General features: G+C 35.7%; 1 protein-coding gene across 1 annotated transcript in view; it reads left to right on the forward strand.

Annotated features, from left to right (window-relative positions):
* The first annotated feature begins 258 nt into the window (after positions 1-258).
* Positions 259-21,203, forward strand: part of BRMS1L (breast cancer metastasis-suppressor 1-like) — a 33,463-nt gene continuing 12,518 nt past the window's right edge. The window contains exons 1-4 of the mRNA XM_012658048.1: positions 259-526; positions 3,754-3,844; positions 7,074-7,201; positions 9,592-9,671. Of these exons, the coding sequence (XP_012513502.1) occupies positions 385-526; positions 3,754-3,844; positions 7,074-7,201; positions 9,592-9,671 (441 nt within the window). The 5' untranslated portion in view covers positions 259-384. The remainder of the gene's footprint in view (positions 527-3,753; positions 3,845-7,073; positions 7,202-9,591; positions 9,672-21,203) is intronic.

The following is a 21,203-nucleotide window of genomic DNA, read 5'->3' on the forward strand; positions in this document are numbered from 1 at the left end:
TTCGTGCCTTGTGGGACTTGAAGTCCAGAAAGAAGAAGTGATCAAGGCTGCTGAGGCATGGTAGCCGGCAGCCCCCGCAGGTCTAAGCACTAAGGACTACAATTCCCGGCACACACCGGAAGGTAGCGCCGTCGTTACGGGCAACCAACCGCGGCAGAGCAGGGCAAGCTCCACCCCCAGGCTCTGGACTGCCTCCGCCAATGGCAGAGCTCCCAGTTCAGAGCCTGCGGGTTAGGTTGTGAGGCCCGGGCCGGGGGCGGGGAGGAGCCAAGGGGGTGAGCAAGCTCGGCCGCTGGGTGGGTCGGGGCGTTCCGCGCGCCCTTCATTGAAGCGGCGGTGGCCGGGCTGGGCGCCGGGAGTGGGAAGCGACGGCGCGGCTGGAAAATGCCAGTCCATTCCCGAGGGGATAAGAAGGAGACCAACCATCACGATGAGATGGAGGTGGACTACGCTGAAAACGAGGGGAGCAGCTCCGAGGACGAAGACACAGAGAGCTCCTCGGTCTCTGAGGATGGAGATAGTTCAGGTGCGCGACCCCGCAGGGCTGGGACCCTGAGTCTCCGCGCCGGGTGCGCGACAGGCCGCTCTCCGCACGCCGGGCAGCCGCGTCCTACTGGGAGAGCGGGGCGGGGAAAGAGGGAAGGGGCGGAGACTGGCTCCCGGCCCTTCACTGCACCCGGACCGGTCGCGGGGTGCTGCCTGGCTCCAGACGGGTCCCGGTCGGCGCGGCGGGGCGGGAGGGGGCCTGGCTCGCCCAGCTGCGGGACGCGGCGCTATCCTGCTCCCGGTGGTACTCGCCTTTGGGACCTCCCGGCAGTGCCCTGGGGATACGGACCCAGGCGGTGAACGCCTGGCATCTTGTCTGCGAGGTCCAGGAAATGCCTCCTCTCCCTAGACCACCGACTTCTTTCCATATTTTCACCTTTGTAACCCTTACCTCAGCGTGGGTGTGTTGTCTGGGCCCAGGGTACATTTGTATCGGTATTTGTCGGCTTAGAACTAATTAACCTCACCTCCCAAGTCAGCCTGTCAGTACGCAGTTTACATTAGTATCTTTCGGGGGCTAACTTGGGAGCTGTCCCTATACAGTAGCTCCCTCAAGTTTTCAAAACAGAGAAAGGGACCAACATCAGGGTCTTCATATGCCTATAAATTGGCTGACTTTTGGCAGCGTTGAAATTCACCATTTTTTCTTCCCTTCGATCCGTTCCAACTTTGGGCTGTTTTAGATTTTTAAAATTTTGGGTGGGGGGAGGGCAGATTAACACCACAAATAAATTTTGCAAACGTTTAGGAATGATTATTCAAAAAGGGAGTGGAATTTGTGATTACCTGGATTCTTTTCCTTCTAGCCATATGGTGGGGATGAGACTGATTTATTTGCCTTGGCCTGATTTTGACCATGTAAAGGAAGCGTTGATGGCAGGTTGATGACAGCCTCGTATCACCAGATAACTTCTTTTCATATTTCCCTTTCAAAGCAAGTATCCATGGAAGAATGCAATTTCAATCAATAAATCAGCTGTCCACAAATAAATATTTATGAGTGACTTCTTTGTGCCTCACTGGGCACAACTCAGTATGAGGTATAAATAAATGGTTATGATGTGGTCTCAAAGAGCTGTCATAAGTCACCACTTGATTAAATTGCTAAATGTATGCTTAACTAAACAGTGCTGTGGGAGGAATTCAAAGGCAGAGGAAATCTTTTCAGAACTGACTGATCAGCACAGGCTAGCTGAAGAAGTTGAGATTACCTCAATTATCTTGAGGAATGAGTAGAATTTGGATTGGGGTGGTCGGTGTTCTTTTTGGGAGAGGAATGTAAGAAAAAGTGCAAAGGCCAGAACTTAAGCCTTATTCAAAAGAGTGAGAAAACCAGTTTGGTTTGGAAGGTATAGATGTGAAGGATTTCAAACAGAGCACAAAACAGGATTGGTGAATGCAAGTTTAGGAGTGAAGGTAAGAGAAAATACAAGGAAAATGGTGGTAACATCAACAGAAATAGAAAGTAAAAGATTTGAGACGAAAGTAGAAGATAGAGTATTTTAGACATGTTGCTTTTGAGGTGATGGGGGTATATTTAACACATTGACTGCCATGTGAGTTGTATTTAACTCAGGCTAGTTTTGAGCCCAGGGCCTCATGAAGCAAAACCCTGCAGTTGGTTTTTGAAAATCTTACTTATTGATGTTCTGTTGTTACGATTAATATTGATAATTTAATTCTAAAAACGTGGATTGCGTTGCATATAACTCATGCACAGAAAACAATAAAAAATAACAAATTAGAAAGGATCATTTTGTTTTAATAAAACATCGTGGCCCCAGGGAAAAATTTTTTTTTTCTAAAGTGGCAGTCAATGTGTGTTAAGTAAGAATGCCCAACTGACAGATGGACATGTGGCATTGGAACCTGCCTGGGATGTGAAGAATAATTTGGAAGTCAGCTGCCTAGCCACAAAAGTAGGTGAGGTTTCAAAAGTGGGGAATAAAGAGAAAAAAGAACATCTAGACTGTATGTGAATACATTTCCTAATCTATAAAGTGTTGTCTTCCAAGTGTTTTTGGTTTTTTGATGGGAGCTAGGATCACAAAATTGTATCTATTTGTTAAAGTTCTTCCCTTGTATTTTTTATGTTGACTGCTGTGATTTTTAACTTGTTTTTATTTCATTCTGGAAAATAATGGACAACTTAATTTGTGAAGAATATAATGATAATTTGAACTTCAAGTCAAATTTTTTAAGTGCAAAGAAATTTTTAAAATACATTTTGCACTTTTGCTTTTTGTGAAAGCATTTTTATTCTACCATATGTCTTGCATATTAAACTTCCACAGTTTTTTTCTTCTCAAACTGTGGTACTGAACAGATCTTAAGGCTACAGAAAAACCTCTGCTATACAGAGGGGAGGGAGTTATCTTGAGGGACCAAGTTTTAAGTAGCCAAGGAGTAAGATATCAAGAGCCAGAAATATTTTAAATCTGTTTTAGAAAATTTTAAAAAATGATTCATATACTTCCTTGCCAAATGAAAATAATCAAACATAATTTAACTCTGTCTCATGGTTTGACCTTTATTTGATGAAGATCAAGATGCAGATCATTTTATGCTTCAGTTATTTTGATGTGTTGAATATATGTGATGTAAAAATAGAAGATGTGGAATATAGGACAGATCTGGTAATTAACAGTTGTGTTCCTTAAGAAATTTGTTTGTTTTTCTCCTCATTTGCCTGTTTCTCACTGAATGATAGTAATTTGGGGAGAGGGAACAATGAGAGCATAAGAGTGGTAGACCAAGATATTCTGTGGTAAAAGCAATGAAATTAGTTTTCTTTTTGTATTGACCGGTAAATCAGCTATATGAGCAGTTGCAAAAGAAGAATTCCAAAAGTGTTTTGAGCAATGTTAACCTTTAAAGGACACAATCATTTTGGTGCTAAATTCTGGTGAGTTGGTGGAAAACAAACCAAAAGTTGGTTAATTACTTTATAGTCATAGCTTACAGTCAGTCTTTTAAAATGATCTAAAAATGGATAAAAGAGGATTAAAAGAGCTCTAGTTTTAACTCTCATCTGTATTTTAGATTAATTCTATAGTAGAAATTATTTTGGATAAAAGTTTATTTTCTCTTAAGGCTTAATATAGGCCTTGCGCATCTAAATTCATATTTCTGTTTTTTCTGTTTGAATCAACATTCAGATATATTTGAAACATAAAATTAATTTTATCTTTGCCTTTCTGTTAACAGAAATGGATGACGAAGACTGTGAAAGAAGAAGAATGGAATGTTTAGATGAAATGTCCAATCTTGAAAAACAGTTTACCGATCTCAAAGATCAGTAAGTAGTGACTTTAGAAGGTCATTGTCACTGAATCTCAACTGTGTCACATGTATACTAGCACAAGAACAATTACTTTCAGTCTCAACTGTTTTCCGTTTTGTATTTTATGAGACTGACTGATCTGAAAGAGGCTTCAACTATTGTTTGTTTGCTGAAGACCTCGTTAACGAAACTGAGGATTTTTAGGCAGGTTTTTTGGGGAATTGGGGTGGTGTATAATATTTCTGTGTGGATGTTGGTGATTAAAATGTATCCCCTGGGTTGCTGTACCCTAATCTGCTTCATTCATTCCTCTGTTAAGTTATTGGATAAAGATAGCACTTTTAAAATTTGAGACTAAAATGCAATAGTTCCCAAAAATTCTGTGTCTGGCAAAGTGATTTTGTTTATATCTTACATTAGATAGTATGTACATTGTATGTTTTCATGTACATTGTTTAGTTTGCTTCTTGCAGCAACTCTGTAAGGTTGGAAGATAAATAGTCTTATCTCCACTCTACCTGTGAGAAAATTGATGCTCAGAGAGGTTAATTTATTTGCCCTTAGTTCATCAGAAAGTGATAATCTAAGTCAGGGTTTTTGCCTCCTGGTGCTATCACGTTCCTTCCACTAAGGCACCCAACTTTGGAGGACATGCAGTGAAATAGAAAGAGCATAGGCTCTGAATCCAGGCTTTCTTAACTGATTAAAAGGGGATGATAGCTTCCTTATTATCTACTGCGAGGATTGAGTGAACAGTACATAAAATTCTTAGCCATTTGCCTTGCATGTGGTGGGTGCCTGTTAGATACTGGGTTTTTTTTGGCTCTGAAGAACATGGTAAAAATCTTATTCTAAAGATTTACACTACTTATTTTAAATTAAAATTAGTTTGGATCCCCAAAGAATCCATTATTTGGACAATATGGAGAATTCATCCAGAATCATTCTGGGAAAGAGGAAGCAAATTTGTATTTTATATTTTAGCACAAATAATCCATGAATGGGATTTGGTTTTCAGAAATATGTTTCAGAAAAAAATTAATCTTCATACCAGATTTACAATCATCTTATTTTTTCCTCTTGCCCTAATTGCCTTGTTTGTTATTTTTATTCTGTTCTACTGTGTATCTCTGTAAGTTGTCTCAAATCCTCTTTAGAAGAGGTGGGAAATATAATAAAAATAATAATAATAATAATAATGTAATTATCCTGCTTTTCCTGTTTTGGCATCACAGGGCACAATAGCACTCCCTTCATAAAGCAGAAAACCCACCATTTGCAGTTTCTATAGTGGTGGAAGGTGAGTTCTTCCACCTCCTTCAAAAGATAGAGGAAATTTATACCATCCAAGTTTCCATTCATTTTAATATTCAACATCCAACAACCATTAATTGAGCATCTACTCTGTAAATAATACTGTGGTTGCTACTGAGGGACTCATGATTCTTGCCTTTGATGAGTTTATACTCGAATCCCAAAGTTGTAAAAATTATACCGATTTTGAAGAACCCGTTCTTTTAAAAGGTTAGTTAATTGAATGTTGTTAATTCATATATCCTCTTTATTTAAGATGTTGATTCACAAACTCGGGATACCTTATCCAAATTTTGTATATATTTAATGTTTTTCAGGTGTAGTTATCCTTTGTGTCAGATTATTAGCATTTTGCCTAAAGTTGGGTTATAATTTCAAAAAATGAAAGTATCATGTTGTACTTTTCTGACTTTATACATTTGTTTATCATTGTATCTTGTGTTTTAGAAAAATTTAACCCAGACATGATGATGTATTATTTTGGCAGTTAACTCAAATAATTTTTTCCCTTTTTGTTAGAATAAAAAGAATATTTATTGTATTAACACTCAAGCTTGCTTTGCTCCTTAAGAATCATCATATGCTAATTGTAATGATCAATTTTAGACAATTAATATTGATTGTATTGGTTTATATTTACAAGAGGGAAGAGCAGAATTTTATATGAAAGCTAGGTACCATAGTGTTTTCAAAGGACAACTGCTAGTTATACTAACACCTATAAGCATAATCAGTGGTTTCTTTTGGAAGTTACAACATACCATACTTTTGACATATTTTGACATTTTCTTTGTTTATGTTAAGTAACAAATGGAAAAAAAATTTACAAAATGATCTTAAATTGTTAGTCTGCTTTGAACTTTTTAGGACAACCTTAAAATACCATAAAACCAGGATTAGAAGTGCTTTTCATAAAGGATGGCAATACAGGTTGAGCATACCAGATCCAAAAATCTGAAATCTTATGCTCCAAAATCTGAAATGTTTTGAGCACCAACCTGACACTCAAAGGAAATGGTCATGGGAGCATTTCGGATTTTCAGGTTAGGGATGCTCAGCTGGTAAGTATAATGCAAATATTCCAAAATCTTAAAAAATCTGAAATCTAAAATACTTCTGGTCCCAAGCATTTTGGGTTAAGGATATTCAGCCTTGTATAAAGATTTTCCTGTTAAAAATAATTAGTTCTGTCCCACAGGATTATTGCCAAAATAAAACCATGAATTGTCTTATACTTTGATAATCAAACTAAATGTATTGGTGTGACAGCTGGCAAATTAGAGTATTTGTAAGTGGACTCATAAATGGGGGCAACAGGGACCACTTACCCCATTTTTCAATTCCTCGTCCATTGAGCAGTTCATTTTGTTATAGCTTCTTCCTTTGTAGTTGAAATGAACTAGGTATGCCAGGTCACAAAGCCATTGGTTTGACCTTCATGACTCTACTTCTCTTTGTTCTTTTTAAAAAATACTGTAATGCTCTTTTTCAGGAAAAGTAGAGAGAAGCCAGGGACTTATTTATTTTGACAACTAGTAATGTCTATGTCTATTCAAAATGACTTCTTTGTTTCTTTTAAACTCAGTGTCTAATAAATGACCTTTTCTCCTAGAATTGCTTTATTGTTCTGTAGTTAAGAAAAAAACAAAAATTGAGAGTGCCAAAAGATAGTTATTTCAATTGTATTTTTTGTATTGTGGATTAACCATTAAAGAGTGATACTGATAAAAAATGATAGATATCTATTTTGTGATTATGTGTATTAAGTCAAATAATGTAACTGAGTTCTCCACTTGAGATCGAGGCAAAAATACATTTGATAGGTTGTTAGAATAAGAATGATATTAGGAAGAAATAATGTATAGAAATGGCAAATTGTTAGTCTTTGTTGGGATTTTTAAGTTAACATCTTAATTTTTGCTTTATTAAGACTTTATAAAGAACGATTAAGTCAAGTGGATGCAAAACTACAAGAAGTCATAGCTGGAAAAGCACCAGAATATTTGGAACCACTGGCAACTTTACAAGAAAATATGCAAATTCGTACAAAGGTAGCAGGTAGGAAAGTGAAACATCTTTTCCATATATAGAATATAAACTCTATAGTAGCTTTAAAAGGTATTTGTCAAGTAAGTGTTTGTTGTTGATGGAATTACAAATAAATTTACATTGACCAGAATATTTTATTGTCAGTCAGCCCACAGTTATTTATTAAATGCTGCTTGTTTTTCTCTGCTGCTGTGGGAGATTTAAAAAAAAAAAAAATCTCAAGTTGCTTACAATGTTGTTAAGAAAATACTTCCATATGTGGTGAAACAATTAGAAACTATGATACTTTCATTAAGAGGTACTGTTACTATCACAATTTAATTCCTTGAGATAAATTAAGGTTTAATTTAAGTACTCTTGGTATTTTTCACCTGTAAGACTGATAAGTTTTTTTTTTTTTTTTTTTGAGAGAGTCTCACTGTGTTGCCCGGGCTAGAGTGCCGTGGCGTCATCCTAGCTCACAGCAACCTCAAACTCCTGGGCTCAAGCGATCCTCCTGCCTCAGCCTCCCGAGTAGCTGGGACTACAGGCATGCGCCACCATGCCCGGCTAATTTTTTTCTATATATTTTTAGTTGTCCAATTAATTTCTTTCTAATTTTAGTAGAGACGGGGTCTCGCTCTTGCTCAGGCTGGTCTTGAACTCCTGAGCTCAAACAATCCGCCCGCCTCAGCCTAGGTTTTTTTTTTAATTTATAAAAACATTTAAAATATGTTTGATCAGGATATTCTAGAACAGGCAATTAGCCTTTAACCAGATAATATTTATTTATTTTATTTTATTTTATTTTATTTATTTATTTTTGAGACAGAGTCTCACTCTGTTGCCCTGGCTAGAGTGAGTGCTGTGGTGTCAGCCTACCTCACAGCAACCTCAAACTCCTGGGCTCAAGCGATCCTCCTGCCTCAGCCTCCCGAGTAGCTGGGACTACAGGCATGCACCACCATGCCCGGCTAATTTTTTTCTGTATAGTAGAGACGGGGTCTCGGTCTTGTTCAGGCTGGTCTCAAACTCCTGACCTCAAGCAATCCGCCCGCCTCAGCCTCCCAGAGTGCTAGGATTATAGGCGTGAGCCACCGCGCCTGGCCTAACCAGATAATTTAATGATTCTTTTTTTTTATTTTATTTCAGCATATTATGGGGGTACAGATGTTTAGGTTACGTATGTTGCCCTTTAATGATTCTTTTTTATTTTGATAAGTTTGATTACTCATTTGTGGGTATGAATAAATGAAGATGTACTATATTTGTATGGCTATACTTCAGTCTTCTGTTTGTAACTGGGATCCAGCCTCAGTATTATGTCCTAGCACTTATCATCAGGGGATATATATGATTTTTCATAGTCAAACTAAAAACTAAACTTTAATTAGTGGAGATGCTGATTGTTTTATGGGACACTAATTTATCCTCAGGTACCTGTTAAATAATACCTAAGGCATTGTTGATAATAAGTTCTTTTTGTACTAAACCCACCTTAAACTAAATTTTATTCTAGAGTGCTTGATATTAAGTATGTGGATAATATTAATACAATACCTGTTGTCTTTGCATATTGACTCAGCATACTCTTAAAAATAAAAATGTCCCTGGTTTTCTTTATGTTCTTTTAGACTAAGAGGATGATCAAGAGACACTACTTGAGTAAATTATTCACTATTCTGTTCTGTGACCTCTTTTATTTTTTGATTTTGCAAAGAGTAGTGTGTGTGAATGTGTTGCTGATGGCATAGTTCTAGATAACTGTCCCTTGCCTTTACTATACACATCTAGAGATCTTCGCTTGCCATTTTTGTAGTGGCATATTTGCGTGGCTGTGTTGTCTATTTTATATTATTGTCTTGTTACCTCTGAGTTAAACTGTCTTGGGCATCTGTCCTCTAGGTAAAGCCCTGTCAGGAGTACTCCAAATATCATTGGTTGTTTTATATAATTTTGTACCTTGAATCTTCTTGGAAGCTTTGGACTCTGAAAATAAATAATAGTTTAAAAGTAGTGGTTTTGATGGGGTTATAATATCTAGTTGTTACTTTGAGTATACGTGATTGATGAAACCAGAGTTTATTGTCTCTCTGTTTCTATTTTGAGAAACCTGAAATTGTTTTTCATAGGAAAGAGTTTTATTTTCATTTTGATCATTCTCTATCAAACGTTTAGGAGTATTCTTTAGAAGAATGGGGTAAAAACAAAAATTAGCAGTGTAGTTTCTAGCTCTTAAACTCTTAGTTTCTAGTCTTTTTGGATATATATTTTAAATGAGCCTTTTAAAGATAAAGTTAGAATCACTTATGAATTTCTTCTTGATTCGTCTTATAAAATACAGTGAGAACAGAATTCCTTAGGGAGGTGATAATGAAACTTATTGCTAACATAATCAGAGTAATTGTGTTTGGTTGCAGGAATCTATAGAGAGCTCTGCTTAGAATCTGTAAAGAACAAGTATGAATGTGAAATTCAAGCTTCTCGCCAGCATTGTGAGGTACTGTCAATTTGCGTAACTTTTAAGATAATTTCATCTCTTCAAGCTTTTTCTGAGTATAGTAGTTAAAAAAGCAAATAAAATAAGTAAAACAAAATTAAATAATACTGTAGCTCATCACTTGTATGTGATTTAAAAAAAAATACAGTTGCACTGGATGCTGTATTGGAAGTAGAACACAAAGGACCATAGGAAAAAAACAGATAATTTTAGAAATTTTACAACTGTTACTTTAAAAAGATCTTGTAATGATTATATCATCTGGCATTATTGAAATATTAGTATAATTAGTATGATGTGGATGTTTAGACTCACAAAATGTATGTAAGCTATAGAATTAGTTTCTGACAGTCTAGACCTATTTCCACATCTTAGTGCAGAATTCTCTATGGGAAAAAATAGGTATATTTTTCTGTATGTTTTGTTTATTTTGAATAGCATTTTAAAACATAATGCTGATTTTACAGATAACTTTCCATAAAACCTAGAGAAGATTATAAATATACTGGTGGAAGCAAGAGGACAAGTTCTCTAATGATTCTTATGTCGCTTTAATACACCTTGTAAAAAGAGTAGTTAGATATAAAAATGATGCGCCTTGTTTCATTTTCTTGATTACAACTGAGATTAAATATCTTTTTGGTATTTACTAGCTGCCTGAATTTTCTTTCCTAAGTAGTGCCTGTTTGTACTTTTTGTCTTTGTGTTGGGCTCTTAGTCTTCTCCTCATTGACTATAGAAGTTCTTTATATATTCTGGATACAAATTCTTTGCTGGTTATATGCTTTGTACATATTTTTACCCAGGTGTGGGATCTTTTAACTCTTTTTGAGGACTTGATGCACAGTTTTGCATTTTAATGTAGTTGAATTTATCATCTTTCCTTTATGGGATATGCTTTTTATGTCTTCCCCATTTTTAAGTAAAAAGATGTATTTTCCTTTAAAATTTGAACTTTTGCTTTTAATATTTATATTGCCAAACTACCTTTAATTAATTTTTGTGTATGGTATAAAGTATGGTTCTAATTTTATTTTTTTTTGCATATGGATAGGTAATCTTAACACTATTTATTACATATTCCATCATTTCCCCACAAATCAGCAATTCTGTCTCTTGCATAGCAAATGTCCAAATATGTGCTGGCTTGTTTCTAGCTTTTTTCATATGTTCCATTGGTCTATTTGGCTGTTTCTGCACCAGCATCACAATATCTTTTGCTATAGCTTTCAGTCTAGTAAGTTTTGATAACTCAGTAACTTGATACATTTACCTTGCTCTTCTTACAATTATTGTCATTGTTTAAATTTTTTTGTAAAGTAACAACTTTTAAAAAATTACTTTTTATTTTTTGCTACTATATAGAAAAGTAATTTTGTGTGTTGATATTATATCCAGCAACTTTACTTACCTCTCTTCTTAATTCTAATAATTTGAGTACAGAATTCTCTTAGATTTTCCATGTAGATAATAATGTCATTTGTGAATAATGGCAGTTTGTTTCTTTCATTCTGATCTTCCTCTTATTTGTTTTACTTGTCTTACTGGCACTGATAGGACCTCCAATACAACATGGAATAGAAGCAGAGAAAGCAGACATCGTTGTCGTGTTCTTGATCTTAAGGGAATGCTTCTAACAGTTTTCCAATAAGTATGATATTTTCTTTTGGGTTTTGGTAAATGCTCTTTATCAAGTTAAGGAAATTTCTGTTTATTTCTTGTTTTCTAAGAATTTTTCTCATGAATAATTATTAGGTTTTATTAAATGCTTTGTCTGCATCTATTGAATTAGACAGGATTTTTTGCTTTTGATATATTAATGTGGTGACTTACATTATTATGTATTTCGTAATGTTAAACCATCCTTGGATTTCTGGATTGATTCTTTTTTTCTTGCATTGCTAGAGTCAGTTTGTTAACATTTTGTTTAGAAGTTTCATTTCTATATTTACAAATGAGATTTAATTTTCAATTCTCATACTGTCTTTGATTTCGAGATTCATAAAATAAGTTAGGAATATTCCATATTTTTCTCTTCCATAGAAGTATATATTTAAGATCGCAATATTCAGTTCCATGTTTAATACATCTTTTCTTTATGATATATACATAAATATATATTTTAAAGAATCATGGTCTTGCTATATTGCCCAGGCTAGAGTAAAATGGCTATTCACAGGCATAGTCATAGCTCACCACAGCCTCAAACTCCTGGCCTCAAGCAATCCTCCTATCTCAGGCTCCTGAGTAGCTGGTACTACAGCACTGCCCCTGGCTGTGATATGTATTTTTTAACAGTCTCACACTCATAGAAAAGTTGCAAGAAAGTACGTAGAACTCTTTTTGGTGAACCACTTGAGAATGAATTGATGACATGATATACCATCACCCTTGAATCTTTAATGTATATTTAAAACAAATGAGGAACATCGTCTTATATAACCACAGTATAATCATCAAAATTAGGAAATGTGCATTGCTATGTTGCTACCATCCGATCCTCAGACCCCATTCAAGTTTTAGTTGTTAGGTCAATAGCATCCTTTATATTACAGACATGTAGTTCAAAATCACATGTTGTCTTTGTCATTACAATTAGTTGTTATGTCTTTTTAGTCTCCTTTTAGGTGGAGCAATTCCTCAGTCTTTCCTTGACTTTCGTGATCTTTACATTTTTGAAGATTTCAGGCCAGTTATTTTGTAGAATGTTCCTCAGTTTTGAGTTGGTCTTCTATTGATTAGAGTTTTTGCGTCTTTGGCGGAAGAATCACAGCAGCGATGCTGTGTTCTTCTCAGTGAAGTCTATCAGGCAGTGGACAATTTTGGTATGTACTGTTATTGGTGATGTGCACTTTGATCATTTGATTTAAGTGGTGTCTTCCAGGTTTCTGCAAATAAATTTACTTTTTTCCCACTGTGATAAATGTTTTGAAAAGAAGTGTTTTGAAACTATGCAAATATCTTATTCTTCATAATACTTTCAACTTATTTATTTATAAAAAAATACGGACTGATTGTTTTCTTACTCATTTTTTTGGTCTACTTCATTTTTCAATTACTGAGGGAAATGTGTCAAAATTTCTCTCTGTGCTGGTGGATCTGTTAATATCTACTTGTATTTTTTTTAAGTTAGTTTTCTTCTTTATTTCCTAAAAAATCCACATACCATTCTCTTCAGAATAGTAAAGTCATTCACCATTTGAGATTTGTAGGCGAACGGTATTAATGATGAGGTGCTCCACAATTCACATCTACAGTCTCAGATCCTTTGCTTAATTAAAAAGGATGATGCTGAATGCTTGTGTTTCCAGAGCTCCCTGCTGAAACTTATAATATCTTCCATGGAATTTCTTTTCCCTCCTCCTCCTTCTCCTCCTCTTCTTCTTCTTCTATTGAGGTAAGAACGTTTATCATAAGATCTACCCTCATAACAAATTTTTAAGTATACAATACACTAGTATTGTTAACTATAGGCACAACATTGTACAGTAAATCTCTAGAACTTAATCATCTTGTATAACTTAAACTTTATACCACTTGAATGGCAGCTCTCCATTTCCCCTTCCCCTAGCTCCTGGAAACCACCATTCTGTACTCTGCTTCTCTGTGTTTGTCTAGTTCATGTATATCATATTAGTGGTATTGTGTGGTATTTGTCCTCTGTGACTGGCTTGTTTCAATTAGCATAATGTCCTCAGAGTTCATCCATGTTGTGGCAAATGAGAGGATTTCCTTCTTTTCTAAGGCTGAAAAGTATTCCGTTGTATGCATGTACCACATTTTATTTATGCATTTATTTGTCTGTGGACATTTAGGTAGTTTCTACATCTTGGCTATTGTGAATAGTGCTGCAGTGAACATGGGAGTGCAAATCTCTCTCTGACATCCTAATTTCAGTTCTTTTGGATAAATACCCAGAAGTAAGATTGCTGGATTATATGGTATTTCTTTTGAGGAAGCTCTATACTGTTTTAATTTTTTAATTGACAAATGAAAAAATTGTATATATTTATGATGTACAATGTGATGTTTTGTTATATATATACATTGTGGAATGGTTAAATCAAGTTACTTAACATATCCATCACCTCAGATACTTATCATATTTTGAGATCAAACTTTTAAAAGCTACTCTTTTAGCAATTTTCACTTATATATAATACATTTAATTAGATAGAATGAGGTCTCACTATGTTCCTCAGGCTGGCGGCCTTGAACTCCTGACCTCAAGTGATCCTCCCGCCTCAGCCTCCTGAGCAAATAGCTGGTACCACAGGTTGCCTGCCACTGTGTCTTCCTACAATATGTTGTTAACTGTAGTCATCATGCTGTACAATAGATCTCCAGAACCTATTTGTCCTAACTAAAAATTTGTATCCTTTGACCAACATCTCCCATTCCATACCCCACCGACCCCCTCTCCAGACCCTGGTGACTGCCGTTCTACTTTCTGCTTCTATGAGTTCAATTTTTTTTTAAGAACCTATATGCAAGTGAGATCATGCAGTATTTATCTTTCTGTGCCTGGCTTTTTTCACTTAGCATAATGTCCTGTAGGTTCATCCATGTTGTCATAGATGACAGATTTCCTTCTGTTTTAAGGCCAAATAATATTCCATTGTGTATGTATATACTACATTTTCCTTATTCATTCAATCATTAATGGACGCTTAGGTTGATTCTGTATCTTCACTATTGTGAATAATAGTGCTCTGAACATAGGAGTGCATACAATTCTTCGACATACTGATTTCATTTCTTTTGGTTATATTCCCAGAAATGGAGTTGCTGGATCGTAGTGTGGTTGTATTTTTAATTTTTTGAGGAACCTCTATACTGTTTTCCATAATGGCTGAACTAATTTTCATTCCCACCAGTGGTTAACAAGGGCTCCTTTTTCTCCACATCCTTGCCAACACTTGTTATCTTTTGTCTTTTTTTTTATAATAGCCCTTCTAAGAGGTGTGCGGTGGTGTATCATGTGGTTTTGATTAACATTTCCCTGATGGTTAGTGTTGTTGAGCATCTTTACATATACCTGTTGTCTACTTGTATGTCTTTGGAAAAATATCTATTCAAGTCTTTTGCCTATTTTTTAATCTGATTATTTGGTTTTTTGTTATTGAAGAATTCCTTATGTATTTTGAATATTACTGCCGTATCAGATATATCGTTTGCATATATTTTCTCCCATTTTGTGGGTTGCCTTTTCACTCTGTTAATTATTTCCTTTGCTGTGCAGAAGCTTTTTAGTTTTAGTCTAACTTGTCTATTTTTGCTTTTGTTGCCTGTACTTTTAAGGTCATATCAAAGAAATAATTGCCAAGACCAGTGTTGTGAAGCCTGTCTCCTATGTTTATTTTGGCTATTTGGAATCCTTTGTGGTTCTTTATGAATTTTTTTTTTTTTTTTTTTGAGACAGAGTCTCACTGTGTTGCCTGGGCTAGAGTGCCGTGGCATCATCCTAGCTCACAGCAACCCCAAACTCCTGGGCTCAAGCAATCCTTCTGCCTCAGCCTCCCGAGTAGCTGGGACTACAGGCATGCGCCACCATGCCCGGCTAATTTTTTTCTATGTATTTTTAGTGTCCAATGATTAATTTCTTTCTATTTTTAGTAGAGACGGGGTCTCTCTCTTGCTCAGGCTGGTTTTGAACTCCTGAGCTCAAACAATCCACCCGCCTCGGCCTCCCAGAGAGCTAGGATTCCAGGTGTGAGCCACCGCGCCCGGCCGTTCTTTATGAATTTTAAGATTGTTTTTTCTATTTCTGTAAAAAATGCCACTGGTATTTTGATAGGAATTGCATTGAATCTGTATATCACTTTGTGTAATACGGACATTTTAACAATATTAAGTCTTCCAATCCATGAACTTGGATGTCTTTCCATTTATTTGTCTTCTTTAATTCTTTTATCAGTGTTTATAGTTTGCAGCATAGGTCTTTCACCGCTTTAGTTAAATTTGTTCCTAATTATTTTGTTCTTGTTGCTATTATAAATGGGTTTATTTTCTTAATTTCCATTATCTCCTTGTATTTCTATCAGTTTTTGCTATATTTATATACATATAGAGAGAATATATATTGAGGCTATATTATCAGACTCACACATTTTAGAATTTTTATATCCTTCTAATAAATATAATATCTATCCTTTTTTGGCTGGGCGCAGTGGCTCACGCCTGTAATCCTAACACTCTGGGAGGCCGAGGTGGGTGGATCACTCAAGGTCAGGAGTTCGAGACCAGCCTGAGCAAGAGCGAGACCCTGTCTCTACTAAAAAAAGAAAGAAATTATCTGGACAACTAAAAAAAAATATATATATATATATATATGTATCCTTTTTTAATGTTATTCTTTCTCTGTAACAATGATTTTGCCTTACAGTCTATTTTGACTGATAATTAAAACAGCTACCCAAGTTTTATTTGGCCTGATAAAAGTTTTTTTCATCTTTTTTTTCAACTTTTTTTCTCGTCTTATATTTTATGTGTATTGCTTTTTTAAATAACATGTCTTGATGAGTTTTAAAAAAATTCATTCTAACTATCTCTGCCTTTTTACTGGTAAATTTAGTCCAATTACATTTGTAGTGATTATTTTGTTATTTAATATGAACATATATTGAGTTTTCTATTTGTTCTGATTTGTCCTTTTTTATTCTTTCCTAACATTCTTTGGGGGGGTGATTTATTGAGTTTTAAAAATACATCATAAAGTTATAACCTCTATTTCTGTTATTTTAGTGATTACCCCATGTCTTCCATTTCTATTATTGTAATGATTGCCTTAAATTTTCAGCATGCATGTCTACATTAGTAGGATCTAAAAATTAATTATTAACTCTGCCCTCCTTCTGACTATAAGGGACCTGAGAGCTCTGTACCTCCAGTTACTCCCTCCCAAATTACAAGTTATAGTTGTTCAGTATTTTAGTTCCTTCTTGCTTTTTTACCCTTCAAATGAGACATTCTTTTGGTCTCATAGAGTTAGTTCTTTTTAGGTTTGTCCACATTTTACTAGTTTCTTGTTCTCTGTTTTTGGGTTACAACTCTTCCTTGCAGGTTCATTTTTTGCTTCTTGAAGAACATCCTAGGCATCCCTTCATTGAGAGTCTCTTAGTAGTAAACTCAGTTTTTATTTATCCTAAAAAAGCTTTATTTGCAATCATTCTTGAAGGACAGTTTAGGGGAATATAACATTCTAGGATGACAGTTATTTTCTCCCTAAAAGTCTGTGCTTAAGTCTGCAATCATTTGTAGATAAGTTGTTTTTTCCCCCCTTACTGGCTATAGTTAAGCTCTTCTTTTTGCAATCTTCAGTTTCTCTAGTGTGTGTTTTTATATAGATTATTTTTATCTCTCCTGACTTGGATTTATAGTGCTTTCTGAATTTATGTTTTCCATCAGTTCTGGAAATTTCTCAGCCATTATCTTTTCTGGTGTTGTCTCTGTTCCATTTTCTCTGCTTCTTTCTTCTGGAACCCTAATTAGTCATATGTAAGTTCTCATTCTGCATTCCATATCTCTTAATATTTCATATTTTTATTTAGTAAATCATTATCTGAAGTTCTTTGGATTCTAATTCTGCTGTTATTTATTTCTTTCACATCTCACATCTTATTTCCTTATTTCATTATTCTGAACTATGGCAAACTTTATTGGTAGGAATTCTGTGAATCTTGGACAGAGAATGTAGCTCCTAGGACCTAAATAGTATCTATTTTTATATCTGCTAGATTGTTTCAGCTAGGCATCCTGGTGTGCCACCAGCCAATAACTAATTTTTGTGCTTGATATTTCTTGGAAGATGCAGATAGTCTGTGTTTGAATCTCAAATATATAGAGGTCAGCCCTGAAATGACATATTTTCAGGGAAAACTGCCTCCCCCGCTTATTGCCTAGGCTGAGGCAGATATATTTCCCTCAGGTGGATCTATTTAGTTTACCTTTACATTGAAGGTGTAACCCTTTGTGCAGGGATCCCAGTTTCAGTTTCCCACTCTACTGAGGTCCAAGACCTTCCTCTTTTTCCCAAGTAACCACTGAAAACCATGCTTCTAGGTTATTGATACCAGCAAATTCCCTCAAGGAAGCCACAGCTTCAACATCATGTTAACTTGCTGATTTCTAGCTCCTTGTTTATTTTTGGTCCTTGGGGATATCCCTTACTTTCTTAAGTACCTTTAAAAGGATGGCCGTGGTATTTTATCCAGGGTATCTGTCTGGGTCTATTGGGAGTTGTTGGTTTTTTTACTTTTCTCAGGATATTTAGTCCACTATTTTGTCAGAAGCAAAAGTCAACAAATAGTCTTTTTTACGTAGACAAATATATTGATCTCCTTTCTCTTCCATCATTTTTCAGTGTTGAAAGTCCTCTCTCCTCCATAGTGACGCTAAATATTTACCTAAATTTCTTCTAGTTTAGTTCTGGCTTGACATTTTTTATGGTTAACATATAATTAATCTTTCATAAATAATCTAATTATATAATTAATCTGAAGATACTAGTAGTTCAAAGGCATTCTATACAGAAGAAATAAAGGTTGGAAGGGAACTGTAATATTTAGAGTGTTATGCATTTTATATTCAGTGTCTTATTTTAATCCTTTCAACAACATGAGGGAATAGGAATTATCTTGATTTTTATGAATGGGTTAACTGAAGTTGAGAGAAGTTGAGTAATTTGCTCAGGGTGACACAATTTAATGAGCAGCAGAACCAGGATTGAAATTCTTTGATCTTTCTAATCATTCATGCAGTTTACCAACAAATCTGAACTTCATTATTCAGGGCTTTTTATCTGGTTATTCTTACATTTGACTCGTATAGAAATACCTCTGAGAGGCAAGGAAAGTGGAAGGAGGGGAGACACCCTGCCAATTGTGAGAATAAATGTTAGTTTAGTAGCAGATAGAGAGGAGGAGACAGGACCAGAGACTGGACATGTTCACATAGGTATGCACACATAAAGTATATCTAAAACTCACGGAGGCAATAGAGACAGCCAGTGGTTTGTATAAAATTAAGGCAGGAAATCACATGTATTGAATACTGTTAATACAATGTGCCAGACACTAAGTCAGGTGGAGAAGCTTTATTTAGGTTAGTTCATTTAAGCCTCACCACAGGGCTTGAGATGAATATTAAGATCTGATAGCAGGTGTTTCCAAGGGCTCAGCCAGAGTCCTTCAAGGGTTAGGATTCCAGTTCTTGAGAAGATAGGCGAGAGCTATTCAAGGCTCTGATCTTTTGGTTGTCTATTCACTTAATTAATTTTTTTATTATAACTTTAATAAGTATCTATTGAGAAAACTTGAGAAATAAGTCTAAAGAAGGAACTAAAATCAAGCACAATCTACGAACCAGAGGTAATCACTGTTAATAAGTGTATGTTTGTATATATTTTTAAACATAGCTGGTATGATTCTGTAGCTACTGTTTTATGTCCTAATTTATTTTCAAGCAGCATTTCATGAGCATACTGTGAGTATTTCATGAGCATGCTATGGTTCTAAATACTCTTTTTAAAAATTTGCTTTTAGCAGGTAATGTGTATATATGTTTTTGAAGGCACAGGCTTCTAATGAAAAACAGTAGTCCCCTGTCCTACTTCTAAATTCTGTATCATAGTGGCAGTTATCTATTTAACTCTTTTACCTACTGCCTCTGGAATTTACTCTCATATTTCTAAATAATAGCAGTTTTAGACATTATCTATTGGTTTTCTATTACGGAAGCTGAGGATTCACCTATCCCATTTTTCTAATATTTTGTTAAAATTTTTATTTTTGTTTTAATTATAAATATTGTTCAGTGAGCCAAGAGTTTATATTGTACTTAAATTTTTTCTTGTACATTTTTTAAAATCTTGGAATTAATAATTGCTTCATTTATTGTTTGTTAGTTTTCTCTGTTTTTATCAATTCTCTCCAGAGATTCCAGCATATCTATAAAAGCATCCTAATGCTGTTTTTTCTTTTTTTTAAATTAAGCCAAACATGTACAGCTTTATTGATTTTTCACAAAGTCTGAGTAGTCAGCAAGATAAAAAGCATGTTACCTAATGGACTCAAGAAAAGTCAAAATAAGCATGGGATCTGTGATAAGTTTTCAACTATATGAGGATTTAAACTCATGTTCAGTAAAGGTCAAAACAGCTTCTCCCTTTAAAGTTAATTGTAAACAGTGTCTTCTGGTAACTTCTAGAATGACCTAGAAAAGGCCCTTGTGTTTGCTTCTGTCAGATACTGAAGTCCTAATGCTGTTTTCTATGTGATTAAATGTATCAGATAATCCATCAGCCCCATTTTCTTCTGAAGGGCTCCCTCTTGGCAGCAAGCCCTCCACCCCCCCACCACCCCACAAATCTGTCCTCCTGCTCCATTCTTCAGATGCTTTCTAGGCCATCTGCATTTCTGTCTTCATGGGGCAGCTCTTTACCAGTCACCTGGATATATTCCCTTCCCTTCTCTTCCACTATGTCTCATTTTCTCTTTTAGTTTGGGAGAGTATATCTTTCAGTGGCATCCTGAGAAAGGGTAAATACAAGTTAGTTTTTTGAACCCTCTTATATTCATTGTCTATTACTTTGTAATAAATTACTCCAAAACGTAGTGGCTCAGCACAACAATAAACATTTATTATTTTATGATCTCAGTGGCCAGAAATTTGGGAACAACTTAGTTGGGTGGTCTGGCTCAGGGAATCACAAGAAGGTTCAGTGAAGATATCAGCCAGGGATGCAGTTATCTGAAGGCTTGATTAAGGGCTGGAGGATTTGCTTCTAGAGTGACTCACTTATAAGGCTACGAAGTTGTTGCCAGTTCTTGGTTGTAATCCTTAGTTCTCCTCACATGGGCCTCTCCACTGGCTAATTAGTGTCCTTTTGACCTAGTGGCTGGGTTCTCCTAGAGTAAGTGATCCAAGAGAGCAAGACAGTGTGACAATGTTTTTTATGACCTAGATTTCTACCACATTCTGTTGATTAGAAGTGAGTCTCTAAGTACTACCCATATTCAAGAGAGAATTAGTCTCTACTTTTTGAAGTTATATGTCAAAGAATTATTGGACATGTTTTGAAACCATCCCATCTTTTGTGTCCAAAAATATCTTTTTTTTGTTTTTCTCTTTTTTTAAGAAGTAGGGTCTTGCTCTGTCACCCAGGCTGGAGTGCAGTGGTGAGATCATAGCTCGCTGCAGCCTTGAACTTCTGGGCTCATGAGATCTTCCAGCGTCAGCCTCCTGAATAGATGGGACTACAGGTGCATGTCACCATGCCTGGCTAATTTTTTTTTTTTTTTTTTTTTAATTTTTTGTAGACACGGGGTCTTGCCACGTTGCCCAGGCTAGTTTCAAACTCCTGGCCTCAAGTGATCCTCCTGCCTCAGCTTCCCAAAGTGCTATGATTACAGGCATGAACCATGGTGCCAAGCCCCAAAACATCTTTACTCTCATACTTGAAAGTGTGGAATTCTAGTTAGTAGTCATATTTTCTCAGAATTTTGAAGGCATTGTTCCACTGTCTTCTAGCTT

Source organism: Propithecus coquereli, unplaced genomic scaffold (assembly GCF_000956105.1).
Source record: "Propithecus coquereli isolate 6110/MARCELLA unplaced genomic scaffold, Pcoq_1.0 Scaffold116, whole genome shotgun sequence".
Classification (NCBI taxonomy): domain Eukaryota; kingdom Metazoa; phylum Chordata; class Mammalia; order Primates; family Indriidae; genus Propithecus; species Propithecus coquereli.